At 50.3% G+C, this 17020-nt stretch overlaps 1 protein-coding gene across 4 annotated transcripts in view; it reads right to left on the reverse strand.

Annotated features, from left to right (window-relative positions):
- The window catches only part of ACOX3 (acyl-CoA oxidase 3, pristanoyl), a 42804-nt gene extending 25787 nt beyond the window's left edge, over positions 1–17017 (reverse strand). Inside the window, exons 1-7 of one of the 4 annotated variants that reach the window (XM_064488490.1) lie at positions 16763–17017; positions 7254–7411; positions 6116–6349; positions 5081–5155; positions 4178–4267; positions 3477–3620; positions 715–803 (exon numbers count right to left, since the gene is read on the reverse strand). In XM_064488490.1, coding sequence (XP_064344560.1) covers positions 715–803; positions 3477–3620; positions 4178–4267; positions 5081–5155; positions 6116–6349; positions 7254–7397 — 776 coding nt within the window. In that variant the 5' untranslated portion in view covers positions 7398–7411; positions 16763–17017. Of the gene's footprint in view, positions 1–714; positions 804–3476; positions 3621–4177; positions 4268–5080; positions 5156–6115; positions 6350–7253; positions 7412–13504; positions 13645–13687; positions 13873–16762 lie in introns of those variants that run through there. The other 3 variants (XM_031438234.2, XM_031438246.2, XM_064488505.1) reach the window with 3 other exon arrangements.
- Positions 17018–17020: the final 3 nt, after the last annotated feature.

A 17020-nucleotide genomic window follows, 5' to 3' on the forward strand; every position in this document is an offset into this window, starting at 1 on the left:
GCAGCAAACGGCCGGGAAGACCACGTCCTTGGTCCCCAGCCGGGAACCACACAAGGGCCCGGCACAGGGCCTACGGTTCTCCTCACAGACAAGGGGACAGGCCGGGTGAACACAAAGAGTCAGAGGTGGACCAAGGATTTGAATCCAAATCTGGCTGATTCCAAAACTCATGCCATTAATAATCCCAGGAATCTGCAGTGAGACCACAGGTTCTCCATGACGCGGTCCCTGCCCTCCTCCCAACACGCTGCAGGGCCTCACAGCGCCCCCATCCCAGAGTCTCATCTCAGACCACACTGCCACCTCTGCCCAGAACACTGCTCTGCCCTCAAAATCACCATGGAACTGCGCTGGATGCCCAAGCTCCGGGGGAGGGAGGCAAAGCCCCAGGCCATGGGCTGAAGCCCCAGGGCCACTAGTGTCTGGCCTGGGCCTGGGTTGAGGGCTGGAGAGGCCGCCTGCCGGGGAGAAAACTGCTTGTCTCGCGCTCGGGGCCATTCACACCTCCTGCAGTTGCGGTTCAAGTGGCCATGGCCCTCCATGGCACGGAGGTGAGGCATGTCCCCACCGTGTTCTGCTTGCCTCCGCGGGGGTCCAGGAAGGCAAGAGGCAGCATGGAGGGACCGGTGAGGTGACAGGTAGAAATACACCGAACACACATCCTCAAGGAACGCCCCCCGAGGACGGACCACCAAGTCCAAGGTGCACACTCACCCGTTGTCCAGACCGTTCTGCCCGAGCTTCTTCCCAATGTTGCCAACCATCACCCCTGGCATGGGAAGAAGGGTCTTTGGGTCTCGAATCTGTACAAACCACAGAAACAGCGACTGTCACGACCACACAAAAATCAGAATGAACACGCTCAAAAACCCCAGTGACTGAGACACAGGCTCCCTCTGCGTAGCTGCAGTGGGTTCAAGTGTCCTCCGGAAACGCGACCTTATTAGGAGGAGGCTCCACCGCAGAGGGAATGAAGGATCTGGAGACGAGCTCGCCCTGGACCACCCAGGTGGGCCCCAGACCCATGGACCAGTGTCCTCTAAAAGGAGGCGATGACATGAAGAGAGGGAGGCCACCTGAAGACGGGGACAGAGATGGGAGAGAGGCAGCCACAGCCCAGGAACAGCTGGTGCCCCCCCTGAAGCCGGAGGAGGCTGGGAGGACCGTCCCCTGGAGCCTCCAGGGAGAGCGTGGCCTTTCTCACGTCTTGATCTAGCCTCTCGGCTCCAGTCTGTGAGACGCTCAGTCTCTGTTGTTCTGGGCCCCTAGTTCGCAGTGCTATTTGGTCATGGTGGCCCCAGGACACTGATGTAGAGGCTGAGCAGTACATGCTGCCTGGAGGACGCTAGGCGTTTCATATTTATGTTCTAGATACGGGACTCTCTGCTGGATTTTAATGAAAAGACAAGATGGCTGTGCACATACGTGCTGTGGGGGAAACAGTGTAAGATTATTTTTGTAAATCTCTGCTCCCCAAAATGAGTTTCCAACAAATATACACACCTAAAAGACACAGAGAGGGGAAGGGCACAGCTCAGCGGTAGAGCGCGTGCTTAGCATGCGCGAGGTCCTGGGTTCAGTCCCCAGTGCCTCCATTTGAAAAAGAAAAAAGAAAATGCAAATCAAAACCACAACCAGATAACTTCTTCACACACACTAGGGCGGTTATGGAAAAAAGGAAAAAAGAAAAATAACACGGGTCGGTGGGGATGTGACGGAACTGGAGCCCTCAGCATCGCTGGTGGGGAGGTAACACGGTGGGAACTATATAGGGCTCTAAACAAGCCCAACACAGAGTCGCCATCATGACCCTGCAACCTCGGTCCTGGGTTCGTGCCCCAGAGAACTGAAAACAGGTGTCCAAGCAGACCCCGCTCTTGAACGTTCACAGCGACGACATTCCCAGGAGCCAAAAGATGAGAAACCACCCAGCGTCCATCAAAGGACAAACGGGTACACACACCGCGGTCCCTCCACGCAGCAGATCGACCGTTCAGCCTTAGAAAGGAAGGGGGTCCTGGCACAGGCTGCAACGGGGATGAACCTCAAAGACGTGTGAAGGGTAAAGCAGCTATGGTATATTTACACAATGGAACACTACTCAGCCAGAAAAGAATGAAATAATGCCACCTGCAACAACACGGATGGACCAGGAGATCATCACACTAAGTGAAGTCAGTCAGAAAGAGAAAGAAAAATACCATACGATGTCACATACGTGGAATCTTAAAAAAGGACACAAACGAACTTATTTACAAAACAGAAACAGACTCACAGACACAGAAAACAAACTTGTGGTTACCAGAGCAGGAAGGAGGGGAGAGGGATAAACTGGGAGTTCAGGATTTGCAGATACTAACTCTATGTACAACACAGATACACAGCAAGGTCCTACTGTACAGCACGGGGGACTCTATTCAAAAGCTTGTAATAACCTATAATGAAAAAGAACATAAAAAGGAACGTACATACAAGTACAACTGAATCACTGTGCTGTACATCAGAAGTAAACACAGCACTGCAAACCAACTATACTTCAATAAAAACAAAACAAAACAAAAAAAGCAGGTGGAGGGAAAGAAGCCGGACACCAAAGCTCACAGAACACGTGATCCTTTTTAGACAAAGCGTCCCAGAGAGGCAGATCCACAGAGGAGACCAGGGGCTGCCAGGGCTGGGGTGGGGGGCGGGGGAGGGGAGTTGGTGCTGAGTCGGGGGGGCGAGCGTCTTCTAGAGATGAAACACTTTGAAGGGGCTGGCTGCACAACACCATGAATGCACTGAAAGCCACTCCATTGTTCCTTTAAAATGGTTAACTGTACGTTACATGAATTTCACCTCAATTTAAAAAAAATGATGGATTTTCTTCTCTCCTGAGAGCTCCCTCTCCCATCCAAAAAGTCCTGGAGACTAAGGATGTTGGAATGAGTCTGGGGGTGGGGGAAGTGGTTCCCTTCAGCACCCAGCCCGCCCAGAGAAAGGGTCCTGGATGAGCTTCTGCAGCTCCGGGCCCGGAGAGGCCGCAACAGCCTCAGGCAGGCAGGAGATGGGCTGGCCGCCCGCCCCAGGCCCCTCTGCTGGCCAAAACTCCACTTGTGACCTAGGAAGAGCCCCAAGTCAACTTCACATCAGAACTCCTGGAGCCCCTCGGGCCTGCTGCCAGAGCCCGGGGTGAGCAGGGGTGGGTGGTGGGCTGGGAGCTGGGGTCTGTGCCGGGTGTCCGTGCGATGCCAGCGTGACCTCTAGGAGGACGGAGAGTCTCTCCCAGATGATCCTCGGCCAGCGCTTCAGAGGTTCTCAACGGTGGCAGCCCTGACATTTGGGGCTGATAATTTTTCCAGGGTGTGTGGGGGGCCGTCCTGGGCACTATGGGGCGTTTAACCGTATCCCTGGTCTGTATCCCTAGAAGCCAGAAGCAGCACTGCCCCGAGCTGCGATGAAAATGTCTCCAGACTTGGGGTACACCCAGCCCCTACCTGCACGACAAAGGGGTGCAGCCCGTGGCACTGGCCCCCCGGTGTGTACAGCTGAGCGAAGAGCACAGTGTGCGTAGCGGTCTTGCCCATGTTGCCGACCCAGAACTTGGCAGCTTCGAAATCAGGGGAGTGTAGGATGAACTCCTGCACAAGGGAAAGAAGTTACAGTTACAGTTAGAGACTGGAGCACACACGGAACGTCTCTACCTCTTTGATACACTCGATTTTCTCTGCTCAAAACCTCTGAGGCAAGAGTAAGGACGGACTGAATATTGTGTCCTGGGTGGCCCAGGCCGTGGCGGGCAGGGAAAAGAAGGCGGGCAGCTGGCCCAGAGAGCCTGGCCGCAGGCAGGGGACGCAGACAGGCAGCTAGAAAGGGAACCTTCTCTAGTCTGTTCATTTTATAAAGCATGAGCAACTGGAACTGTTTACAAACCCAAGGCCAACAGGCTGCCTGGTAAACCAAGAAACAAATGTTACAAAATGATACATAGTGTCTTCACACAAATCCAAACCAGGAGAGATTTCCAGGTGGGAGTGGCTTCTGCCCTTTCTCTGCTGAGCTCCGGGTGACACATCCCTGTGTGCACCTCACAGGGATACACGCGAATAGACGAGCTCTTCACTCCTGACAATGCTGTGTTTCATACGCTTGAGGCCTTGAGGCCCCAAGACCGGATGGATGGGAGGGGACCACCTACCTCAGTAGTAGGGTCGTAGTGAGCAGTCGTCCGGATGGCCTTGGTGTTACTCCCGTGACTCAATTCGGTCAGAGCAAAACAGCCGAAAATCTAACGTGGAAGCACAAAATGCCATGAGGCGAGAAAGGCTCCTTCTGCACCTTCCTGGGGGGATCTGCCACCATCCTTCCTCTGCCGCCGACACCGCAGCTCAAAGGCCCCGATCTCACTGAGCCACTCTGCCGCACTGGGCGCCGCGCCTCCCAGCTGTGAGAGCGGCAGGCTGGACACGCGGACAGCGGCCCCGCCGAGTCAGCACCGCGGCAAGGACAGCTCCCAGGCAGCAGAAGGAAACCGCAGATCTAAGTTTTGATAAGAAAAAGCGAAGGGCAGCAAGGGAGCCATATTCAATATCTTGTAGTAACATGGTGAAAAAGAATATGAAAACGAACACGTGAATGTTCACGTACGACTGAAGTATCGTGCTGTACGCCAGAAACTGACGCAATGTTGTAAACTGATCATACTTCAATAAAAATATGTATTTTAAAAAAAAGACAAAAAAAAAAAAGGAAAAAGTGAGGGGCGCAGCGGGATGGGGGAGGGCACAACTCAGTGGTAGAGCGCGTGCTCAGTATGCACAAGGTCTTGGGTTCAGTCCCCAGCACCTCCATTAAAAAAAAGAAAAACAGAAAAAAAAATAAATGCCCATTTGAAAAAAAAATTAAGAAAAAGATAAATTTCTACCCCACTGGGAATTTGGCATACCCTGGTTGAGTAAAGGACAGCTCTGGCTATCTGGCGAGAACCCTCAGAACACAAAATACCCAGAGCATCTCTCTTGGGGCCCCTCTTCTGCAAACTGCCCTTTCCACGCATCTCTAAGGAGGTGACCGAACAGGAAGCCATGACTCACCAGCTTACCTCCAAACTGAAGATCTTTGGGATATATTTGAAATGCCTTTCAGAACCAGAGCTGTAAATCGTGGATCCAAAAGTCTGGAAATAAAATGCCACCACGAAAACAGGCGGAAGTCAGTAAGTGCTGTCCTGTGACTCCCCGCAGCTGTGCGCTCCACGCCCGCCCCGCGGTGGCTCCTCAGCGTCGTTGCCCCACACGGGCGAGGAACTCGGATTCCGAGGGGCTACCTAAGAGCGCTGGTGCCCAAGGCCCGGCGTCTCCTGAGACACGGCCGCCTGGCCTGGAGCTTACGGAGTGGCAAGACCTGGGTCCTCGTCCCAAGCAGTTTATGTGAGTTAAACAGAACCGAGTGGATCCGTGAACAGCAAGGAGATGGGGGTGGGGTTGGGGGTGAGGTGCAGGAAGGGCAGAGAGCCCACCTCTCCCTCAGACGGCACCAGGACAAGGCTGTCCCCCTGTGTGTCAGAGGGCGGGAACACAGGCCTCACCTTGGCCCTAATTTCCTTTTCTTTTTTTTTTTTTGTCTTTATTTTTTTACTTTTATTTTTTAAAATTTTGTAGGGGGGAGGTAATTAAGTTTATTCATTGATTTATTTTTAGAGGAGGTCCTGGGGATTGAACCCAGGACCTTGTGCATGCTCAGCAAGTGCTCTGCCACTTAAGCTATACCCAGCCCCCACCTCGCTTTCTTTTCTGGGGCATAAGGACTTACGTGTGCGAATGTGCATCCAGAGCTGGGAAGACCTGGACTTCCACTAAGAGTCACAAGGTCTGCCCACTCGGCCTTACCTCTGCTTTTGTTTCCTATAGTTTTTTAGAAATCTCTTTAAACAAACATCACCCAAATGTGTAAATCTCCCAAAACTTTAGAAGCATGGAAATGCTGACAACATCCCAACCACAGAGGAAACCGTCTGCATCTCACAGGCTGAGTGTGTTTGGTATCCTGGTTGTTCTGGTCCCTGGACAGACACTGTCTCGGCCTCGTGGCTCGGGGACAGTGAGGGCCCACACTTCTCTCCCAGGCGCTGACTCACCAGGAGGTGCAGGAAGAATTTGGTGGCCAGGGACCAGTCGTACATGCCGAGGCACTCAACCAGCACCCGGATCCTCCAGGGGCTTCCCAGCACGTCCTCCATGGGGAGGAAGTCATATTCGAAGATCCGCTTGCAGCGCAGGAAGTTCAGCTCCTGGTACTTCTCCACTGAGAGATCACTTCCACGGGGATGCGCGAAGAGGGGGTCGCTCTCCAGAGCCGAGAAGACAGCGTTCTGGGAATGCAGGAGGCGGGGAAGGGCTAATTTGGAGGCAAAGGATGGGCTCTCACTACGCTCTTGCTTACACAGTTTTCTCAAGGCCACCGGCTACCTTGGACACACAGTCTAATGCAGAGATACAGGGACAGAGATGAAAGTCCATCCCAGAGAGGGAGGCAGGGAACCAGGGAATTGAAACCTGGACCTACTATTCAGAGACTCCTGTAAAGTTTAAAAGTAACTTCTAACTGACCTCAGAGAGCAAATGAATAATGGGAGCAGCCCCACTGGAGGAGCAGAAAGCCCTGACCTGACCTAGTCTCTGTGACCACATTGTTCCAGGGTCTTGCCGGCTCACCTAACCTGGGTCCTCATTACCTGATCTTGTTTTTGCGGAGTGTTTGTTCCACAGAGCAGAACAAACTGGAAAGCAAGTAGGAAAAGAGGAGCCGATGGAGGGAGACAAACAGCCAGAGAAGACGGATAAATGGACCCAGCGGGACCCTGAGAGCGGGAGTGCTTATACCCAGCTGCCTGGGCTGACAGCTCCCCGACTTAAGTGTCTTTTCCTCTTCTGAGCAATAAAGCAGCCTTCCACTTTGCTCCTTGGCCTCTGCTGAGAATTCTTTCTCAACCAGCAGGGAAGGGCCCACACTCTCTGTGGGGTTTCTAATCTGGGCTTCTCTCTATCCGCTAACACAGTAGAGAGCAGAGGGCCCTGAGGCGTGGGAGGTCTAATCCATCCGTGTTCATCCATCCAGAGCTCCCAACAATTCCCCGGCACCGTCCAGAGGCTGAAAAGGAGAAAGGCCTGGGCAGGCCTAGGACTCACCCCACCTTTTTGTAGATCCACAAGACGCCCCCCCAGACCCCACCCGCAGAGGTCCCCATGGGCAGCACTGCCCAGTCCCGGCCTCACCTTAAAGCGCAGCACATCCTCGCCCTCCAAGAACAGCGCCAGCTCCTTCCAGCAGAAGGAGGCGCGGGCACGGGCCGCGTGCAGGGGTCCCCGGGGCGGGTCTGGCAGCACCAGGACATCGCTCCCTTCCTCGGGGGGCGCCATCGCTCCACGTCCACCTGCAGAGACACGCTCTGAGTCTGTGTGTGCCGCCCAGTCACACCCTCTGGGGCCACGGCAGAAGCGCAGCGTGGTGCAAAGAAGAGACCAAGAAACCGATAGGCTCTGACTGCGAAGGGACAGTCGGAGGGAATTACCACCCAAGAGCTACCGTCCCCCTTCCCAGGATGGGACGGTGGGGCGAGCGTGCATGTTTTCACTCCTGAACAGAGGTGCCCAGGGCCTGGGCGAGAGCACAGGGCAGTCACGCAGCCGGTGCTGGGAAGCTCCAAGGAACACAGGCCGCAGTGAGCCCGGGCCACTGGGGAAGAGTCCAGGGCTCTGTGTGCTCCAGCCTGGCCTGAGGACACGCTCCTCTTCACTTGGGGCCAGCCAGGCCCACTGCCCAGGGAGCCTCACCCAAGAGTCTGCTCACCGGTCTGCTCTGGCCCCCCCAGAGTCCCCTTGAGCAGGTCTGGATGGGGGATGTCGGCCACAGACCCCATGTGTGACTCCACTTGGTGTAGGGGCATCTGGCTTCCCACTAAAGAGCAACCCAGCTCTCTTGCCCAAAGGATCATTCTGGGATTTTCTGAGCAGACTGGCTCTTTTGTACAGTGCCTGGGCCAGTGGAGGCGTGGACGGGAGAGGCTCGAGAATGCAGACCTGGAGGGACACCAGGAGAGCAGAGTCCTGGGCATGGCCCCAGCTGAACCCTTTAAGGCCCACAGAACCTTTAAATCCTTCTAGTTGATTGTTAGAACAGGATGCCAGGCTCTGAGTACAATGGGTCAGGGCTGCTGACACACCATGGAGAAGTGGTCTCTTTCATGGTGAAGCATTTTTGTGTTCTGTGTGAGAGGGCACGACCGGGCGTCAGCTTATGTGTCAGGGGCCATGCCCTCGACAGACTGCAGTTTATTTCAGCCCCCGAATCGTGAGCCAAGTACTGCCATCCCTCCTGAAAGATGCGAGAGCCCAAGCTCAGAGAGGCTCGCTGTCTTCCTAGAGCGCCCACCACCGAGGAGTGGCAGAGAAGAGACCTGAACCCAGCAGTGTCTGACCTCAGGGCAAGCTCCTCAAAGCACCACTTCAAAGACACTAAGAAAGAAGCACGGACTAAACCAAGAGCCAAGCAGAAGGAAGAAGCTAAAAGGTCAGAGCAAAAAGCATGGAGCAGAAAAGAGACAATCAACAAAAACCAAAGTTGGCTCTTTGAAAAAGACTGACAAAATTGGGAACTTTTAGCTAGATTGACCCAGTTATAAAAAAAAAAAAGAGGGAAAAGGCAAATTACTAACATCAAGAACCAAAAAGGGACTATTACTACCGACCTTAAAGAAATAACAAGGATTCTAAGGGAATATTATCAACCACGGCACACCAGCAAATCAGGAAATCTCCATGAAACGGACAAATGCCTGGAAAGAAACAAGCTACCAAAACTGACTCATGAAGAAACAGAAGATGTGAAGAGATCTACAGTGAGTAATGACATTGAGATCAGTCAGCTACCCACAAAGGAAAGCAGGCGGCTTCAGCTGTGAATTCTACCAAATATTTAAAGACATCAGTAATCTACAAACTCTTCCAAGAAAAACAAGAGGAAGGAACACATCCATAAAGGTTTCCATTAAGCCAGTTTTACCTTGAAATCAAAACCAAAGACATCACAAGAAAACTACAGACCAACATCTCTTGTGAACACATACAGAAAATTCTCAGCAAATCTTGCTGAGTGAATCCAGCAACGTACAAGAAAGATTCTATGCCAGGACCAACTGAGATTTATCCTAGGAATGTAAGGTTGATTCAACATTTGAAAATCAATTCACAGAATAAAGGACAAAAAAGCACATGATCATACCAACAGATGCAGAAAAGCATTTGTCAAAATCAAACACCCTTTCATGATAAAAACTCAACAAACGAGAAATAGTTTAATAAAACTGACCCAATAAAAGGCATCTACAAAAACTCCATAGTTATCATTGTACTTAAGTACGAAAGACTGAATGCCGTGCCCCTGAGATCAGGAACAAGACAAGGATGTCTGTCTCTTCTCTTCAACACTGCTGGAGGTCCCAGCCAGTCAGCTGGGAAAGAAATTAAATAAAAGTTATTCTGATCGGCATCCTATCTCTATTCACAGATACTATGATTTTGCATATAGAAATTCTGAGTAAGTCCACTAAAAAACTGGTAGAATTAATAAATCAGTTCAGCCAGTTTGTGGGGTACAAGATCAGTATGCAAAACTCAACTGACTGCTCTACATCACCCATGAACAACTCAAAAGTGAAATTAAGAAAACAATTCCATTGGCAACAGCATCAAAAATAATAAATTACTTAGAAATAAATTCGACAAAAGAAGTGGAAAACTTATACTCTGACAACTATACAACATTTTTGAAAGAAAGCTAAGACCTAAATAAATGGAAAGACAATCCTTTGTTCATGGCTTGGGAGACGCAGTATTGTTAAAATGCCAGTATTTCCCAACACATCTACAGACCCCATGTTATCCCAGTCAAGGTTCCAGCTGGATTTTTTTTTTTTTGAGGGAATTAAAAAGCTGACCCTAAAAGTCATACAGAAATTCAAGAAACTCAGAATAGACAAAACCACTTAGAAAAAGAACAAAGTTGGAGGATTCAGACTTCTCTATTTCAAAACTTGCTACAAAATGACAGCAATGAAGACACAGTGGTATTGGCATAAAGACAGACATACTTAGATCAGTGGAATAGGATTGAGAGTCCAGCAACCAGCCATCACGTGTAGGGTCAAAGCTTTCTGAGAGGGGTGCCAAGATAATCCGTGGGAGAAAAACAGTCCTTTCTGTTGGTGCCGGCGCAACTGAATACCCATGTGCAGAGGAATGCAGGTGAACTCTTTCCACACACATTCACAAAAATTAACTCAGAATGAATTGCAGATCTAAACGTAAGAGCTACAACTATAAAACTCCTAGAAGAAAATAAGGGAAAAATCTTTAAAATCTTACGCTAGGCAAAGCCTTCTTAGAGATGATCTCAAAAGCAAAAGCAACAGAAGAAAAATAATCAGTACACTGGACTTCATCAAAATTAAAAAAATTTTCAGCAAAGAACACCATCAAGACAGTGAAAAAACCCAGAGGGTGAGGGAAGATATCTGCAAATCATATATTGATAAGGGCCTTGTGCCCAAACTGCATGAAGAATCTTAACACCCAACAATAAAGCCAAATAACCTGATTTAAAAGGTTCAAATAGACATTTCTCCAAAGATATACAAGGGCCAATAAGCACCCAAAAAGATTCTCAACATCATTAGCCATCAGGGAAATGCAAATCAAAACCAGAGTAAGATACGACTTCCCATCCACTAGGATGGCCATGATTGTGAAGATAATTAATAACAAGCTTTGATAAGGATGTGGGGCAACTGGAACCCTTATACGTTACTGGTGGGAATGTAAAATGGTGCAGTGACTTTGGAAAAGTCTGGTAATTCTTCAAAAGCGTAAATACAGTTACCACATGACCCAGCAATTCTGCTCCTAGGTATAAATCCAAGAGAAATGAAAAAAAATATCTGCACAAAAGTTTGTATAAGGATGTTCACAGTAGCATTATTTACAACCCGAAGTAGAAACCGCCCGTACGTCCATCAGCAAAATGTAGTCTCTCCACACAGGGAAATATGATTGGCCACAGAAAGGAATAAACTACTGGCTTGTGCTACACTGTAGAGGAACCTTGCAAACACCATGCCGAGTGAAAGAAGTCAGACTTTTTGGTCACATGGTACATGATCCCGTTTAAGTGAAATGATCAGAAAGGGTAAATAGAGATAGAAAGTAGATTAGCAGCTGCCAGGAGCTGGGTTTGCGGGGTGATGAGAAGTGACTCCTAATGGGTCTAAGCTTCCTCCTGGACTGATGAAAATGCCCTGGGGTTAAGCAGCGGTATTACTGCACAACTCTGTGAGTATCTGAAAACCACTGAACCATACACTTCAGATGGGTAAACTGTGTGATGAGTTATATTTCAATAAAGCAGTTAAATTTTTAAAAAACTTTTAAGTAAGGCACAGCTCTGAGCAGAGACCAAGTGCCCCCAAATGCAAGCTATGAAGTCCAAGGGAAACTGTCTCTTTCTGGACTTCCTGCACGTGGCCCCATCCCTGTTCCTCTCCTGCCCCCTCCCTCTGCTGCTCCTCCTGCGTCCCCCTCAGCCACTCTCGCTCTGCATCATCACGTCCCTTTAAATTGTCTCAGTGCACAGAGGGCTCCCAAATCCATGCTTCCAGACCCATGTGTTCATTGGCAGTTTCCTGAACACCCCTCCCCTCTCACATTCTGGAGGTCCTCAGACTCTGAAAGTTCAGCACTGCTCCCCCTGCCCATACTGTCATCCTGCAGGTCTAGTTCAATGCCACCAGTGACCCAAGGTTAGTCACGCTATAAACCCAAGTGTCACCCTGGAACTCTCTCCTCCCTGGTGCCCCACAACCCAGTTAGTTACCAACACCCCTCACCACTGCACCTCTTTAATGTCGACTGAATCCCTTCATTTCTCGTTGCGCCTATTAAATCTATCCTAATAATCTCCAATCGTTGACCAAACAGTCATTGCGTGTGGTGAATATGTTAATCTCACACATGGCTAATCGAGATCAAGCAACTGACTCATCAGCATGGCAGCCTCAAGCAGCCTCATCTTCCAGGCGAGGAAATGGAGCTTGCCAGTCAAGTAAACTGCCGCCCAAGGTCAAACGGCGGTTATCAGGCACGCCCCGCCCCAAATCCCAGTCCCCAAGCAGTCAAACGCCACCGGAGGTCACCAGCATCCCTGCATGACAGTCCAGCTGTTAAAACAAGGGCTTGAAGGCAGGCACCTGGTGTTGGATCCCAGTTTTAGAGCTAACCTGTTGGGCAAGCGCAGCAAAGTCACTTCACCAATCGGTGCCTCAGGGGAGATGACAACACGGTAATGCTGGTCAGGTATCTAGTTACCAGGCTGTGGCCATTAATTAACAGGGCCGTGCGGAGCAGGTCCCAGCATGGAACGTCCATATCATTACTGTGGTAATTGCCGCTTTCAGACAATTGTAGACGCGGTCCTAACACGCAGAGCCAACGGTTCTCCCTTTAGGTGACAGCTGTCTGGTGATCTCAGGGTGAGACAGGAAGGGGGCAGGGCATAGCCATTCAAGGACTGCCACAGCAATTAACATCAAAATGGTGAAGGATTCAACCCCCAGGAGGCCTTGAGGCTCAGGATGAAGAGATTTAACTTCTAGCAGATCTTGAGCTTCATTATACGCCCCCTGTAATGTAAGCATGGTGAATAGCATGCCCACAGGCGCCAAGGCAGTCCCAGGGCTAGCCATGTGAAGGAAAAACCGGGCTGGTCTGACAAGATAACTCATAAGTCTAGGAATGTGAAGGAGAGGCTGGGCTAGGCTAACAAGTCTAAGTATTGGAGTACTGATCTGAGTTCTGCTGGACTAACTTGTAAATCTAGGTTAATTAGTGTTGGTTTGCTGTTCATGTTTTTTTGCTAGCCAGCTGGATTTTCAAAGATACATATCTGGCTTTGGAATGTTGGTTTGCTGCCTCCCCGCCTCCACTTTTGTGATGCTGCTGCTGCTAAAGCTGTTCCATGCCTATTGGCTGAATACCCCAAGCTTGTACTTTACCCTATAAAACCTCATGTGCACGTCTTGGAGGCGCTCAGAGCTTTGGAGCAGAAGCCCCTCTGAGCCCGCCGGCATAATACATCTGAGTACTCCAACCCTCCGAGTGGTGCTTGTTTCTTGACTGGCCTGTCGTTTCCGTAACAGCCACAGAGGGTCAGAGTGGGAAATGGACAACTTCTTGGGAATCCCAGCCCCTTCCCCAGGCTACTTACACTGGTCCTTCCACTTACTGGCATATGAAGCCACCGAGCCCATAAAAACCGGCAATATGGTGCCTCGAGGGCCACTGCCCCCTCTTTCTCCCTCTTCGGAGACGGCCCACACTGTCTATGGAGTGTGTACTTACTTTTAATCTGAGCACCCAACCCCCACACCTCGTGGCTTTTGTCTTGCCTTTCAATGTATCCCTCTGAATAAACCCACCTTTACTCAACTGTGGCTCGCTCTTGAATTCTTTCCGGCACGAAGCCAAGGACCCACACTTGGCGGAGCACGTCCCAGGGGCTCAACCAAAGCCTGGGACACGGCCCTCCTCATGCCCCACATCCGTTTTTCCTGCATCAAGGGGACAATGTCCAAAGTCCTCAAAAAGTCTCACACATTTACCTGCCCGGCAGCCGGCCCTCCCAGCCTCTGCGCCAGACACGAGTGTGCCCCGGGACCTTTGCACGAGCCGCCCCTGCGCCCCGAGGCAAACGCAGCTGGACCTTCGGACCTCGCAGTGTCGCCCCAGTGCCCAGCACACACAGCAAGTGCTCTACGGAGCTGGTCGGAGCAGCCAAGGCCCCGGGAAGAGGAACGCGCAGGCGCGGACAGGCCGGGTTATCTGCCCCGTCCCACCTCACCGCTGACGTCATCGAGGCGCGCCGCCCGCCACCCCCCCCCCACTCCCCCACACCCCGTCGCCTGGGAAACGCAGGAAGCCTCTGCGCTCAAAGGCCACAGGAGCCTGCGAGCGGGTGGCGGGCAGTGGAGACACGGAACATTCCCACCCTCACGGGAAGTTCTACAGGATAGCACTATCCTGAGACCACTCCCAACCCCAAGCCACGGTTTGGGACCTCAACCTAAGCCTGGATCTTGCCAGCTTTCGCCCAGCAGCGTCTGCTCAGGGCCCTGCTTCTCCCGGGGACAGTCCTGACAGCCCTGCTATCCGCACAGCTCTCTGACACGCTGCCTTCGCCTGGAGACCTGTCCACTCAGAAATTATCATTGGGTGTCTCCTATGTGCCAAATACTAAGCTAGGGCTATGGACATAAACAAGCCAGACAGGGGTCCCGAACTTAGGACATTTATGTTCTAGAGGAAGGAGATAACACACAATGAAGTTTGGATAATTAGAAGAAAGCAAAACAGGGTAATAAGAGATGAAATGTCTGGGGGCTACTTGATTGGGGGGTCGGGAAGTCCTGTCTGAGGAGAGGACATTTAATCTGATTTCTTATTGGAAGAAGATAGGGAATGAGCATTCCAGGCAGAGGAACAGGGCGGGAATGAGAGGAGTGACCTTCCCAGTTCCAAAAACAAGAAGCGCCCTATGGCAGGGGCTTAGTGGGTAAGGGGAAGGAGAATGACCTTGGAAAGGAAGGCATAAACTAGGTTGCGTGGGACACTGGAGGCAGGAGTCAAGAGATTAACTGTGTTCTTAATTTGGTGTGTGAGTTTCTGGCAAGAACTGGCATGATCTTATGCAAGGATACCAGCCCACATTGAACTGGAATTTCCACCTCCCCCCTTAACACTGGCTTCTGAATTTATGATCTCTTACTCCAAAGACCTTGGCCTCTAGAGTTCTGCCCAGTGATCACTCTCCGCTCTGTCCATGTGACATGCAGCAGAGCTGCAGGGACCAAATCAGTCAGGACCAGGACAGGGGAAAATGTCATGGCCCAGAAACAAAAAGGCCCAGAAGTATAAGGGCACAAAGTCTGAGAAGCTAGAGGCTTTTGAGGAATTGAGCTCATAATTAAATAAAACAGCACTCTTTCTATACATGAGAAACCGAGTGGATGGGTAACTTGCCTTGTTGCTGTTTTGATTACAGACATTACAGAACAAGCTGAATGAAAAAACAAAAGTACTTTGCACCCTGAGTTCAATGAAAATAAGCAAGAATGCCCAGTCTAACACCAGCCCACTAAGTCAGTGCCCAGTCCAATACCAACCCCCTAACGCTTTCCTATATTTTGCAATATAGGAATTTTGCTTTCCTATAAATTGCAAACTCCCTAATGAAAAACATTGCTCTTGGCTTTGGTAATACCAAAGATTGTAGCTATGTGATGACCTTTGTAGAGATGAGAATCATGGTGGGGGGGGGGGATTTTCTTCCCCTACAGTGAACAAACTATACCCTTTGAACTATACTATTAGTCCTTTTTTTTTTTTTTTTTTTTTCAATGGAGGTGCTGGGGATTGATCCCAGGACCTCAGTGCATCCTAAGCATGTGCTCCACCACTGAGATATACCCACCACCTGGAACTTTTCTGTTTTGTTCTGTGCTCTTTATTTGGACAGCCAGTTCTTCTGTAGTCAGGACTTCCTTGCAGAATTGTTTTTAGTACGTTGGTTCTTTTAAACTCGGTTGTCACTGTGTCCTTTCCTTCAACACCTTTCCTTCAAGATAGGAGCCATGGAGGGGAAAACTTCCAACCTTCTGCAACCTCTGCACCCCGTATATCTTGACGCTTGTACTTTTCATACTCCATGGTCATTGTCTTACCTGTCTGGCTCTGCCATTGGCCTCAAGGTTTCTCAAGGGCAGGATCTTATTTAGCCCTGCATCCTCAGTGCTTAGCCCAGGTCCTTCCACACATTAGCAACTAGTAACGTTTGAAATTATTCATCTTTTGGCTGCCCCAACCAAGCTAAATATCTTTGGACCATGCTGGGAGTTGAATTAGGCCCCCGACACAAGACATGTCAAAGTCCTAACCCACTGTACCTGTGATCTTATCTGAAAATAGGATCTTTGTGGGAGTAGAGACAAAGAGAAACAAGAATGCCATGTGACCATGGAGGCAGAGGTTAGAGTTATGTGGCCACAAGCCCAGAACACTAAAACTGCTGGCGCCCACCAGAGGCTGAGAGCAAGGCACAAAACAGATTCTCTTAGAGCCTGAAGATCTGTGAGAGAATTAGTTTCTGTTGTTTTACGCTACCTAGTTTATAATAATTTGTTCTGGCGGCCACAGGAAACTAATACAGCGGCATGAAAATCAACTGCATGATCAAAGACTATGAGGTTTATCACTCATCTTTTATTTAATTCCACAGACATTTGGTCTTTGCTCTTCTCGCCGATAAATCACAAGGTTTGAGTTAGTTTCCACTCGTTGATTCTGATTAGGGAATGGCAAAATCCCAACTGAGGGACCAATGTACAAAAAGAATAAAGAATCTTCGAGGTACTTGGAATTCTGGAACTAGATTCCGCAGACTGTGCTGGTGATAATTGGCCTAAACTGGCAGTACCCAGCCTTCCCTGTTCCTCGTGGGGACACGCAGGTGACAGCTGACGTTCGCCTGTCATAAGAAACACCCCAGGGCAGCGCTCAGACGTATTAAGGTACCGGCTATAGCTCTCACCAGAAAGCACACCAGAATGCAAACGGGGAAGCGCGATCTTTCACAAAAGGACTAATCCTGAACATTCACAAACGCGGGCTCCCCGACTTACCAGTAATCAATACTGGAGACAATCAGGTGGATGCAGGGATGATCTTTATGATTCCATAAATACAGCACCTCCAGAAGTCTCCAAACGCAGCTCGGGTCACGTTACTATCCGGCACCGACACCTCTGGATGGATCCCTGGAGAATAAAGTTAAATTCTTCAGCCGAGATCTCCCCGGGAGAACGCTGTCAGGGAAACGAAAGCAGGTAGAGCAGAGGGTCCATCTTCACCTCCTTCGTTTCCGGCCCCAGCGCCCCGCC

Source organism: Camelus dromedarius, chromosome 1 (genome assembly GCF_036321535.1).
Source record: "Camelus dromedarius isolate mCamDro1 chromosome 1, mCamDro1.pat, whole genome shotgun sequence".
In the NCBI taxonomy this organism is placed as follows: Eukaryota; Metazoa; Chordata; class Mammalia; order Artiodactyla; family Camelidae; genus Camelus; species Camelus dromedarius.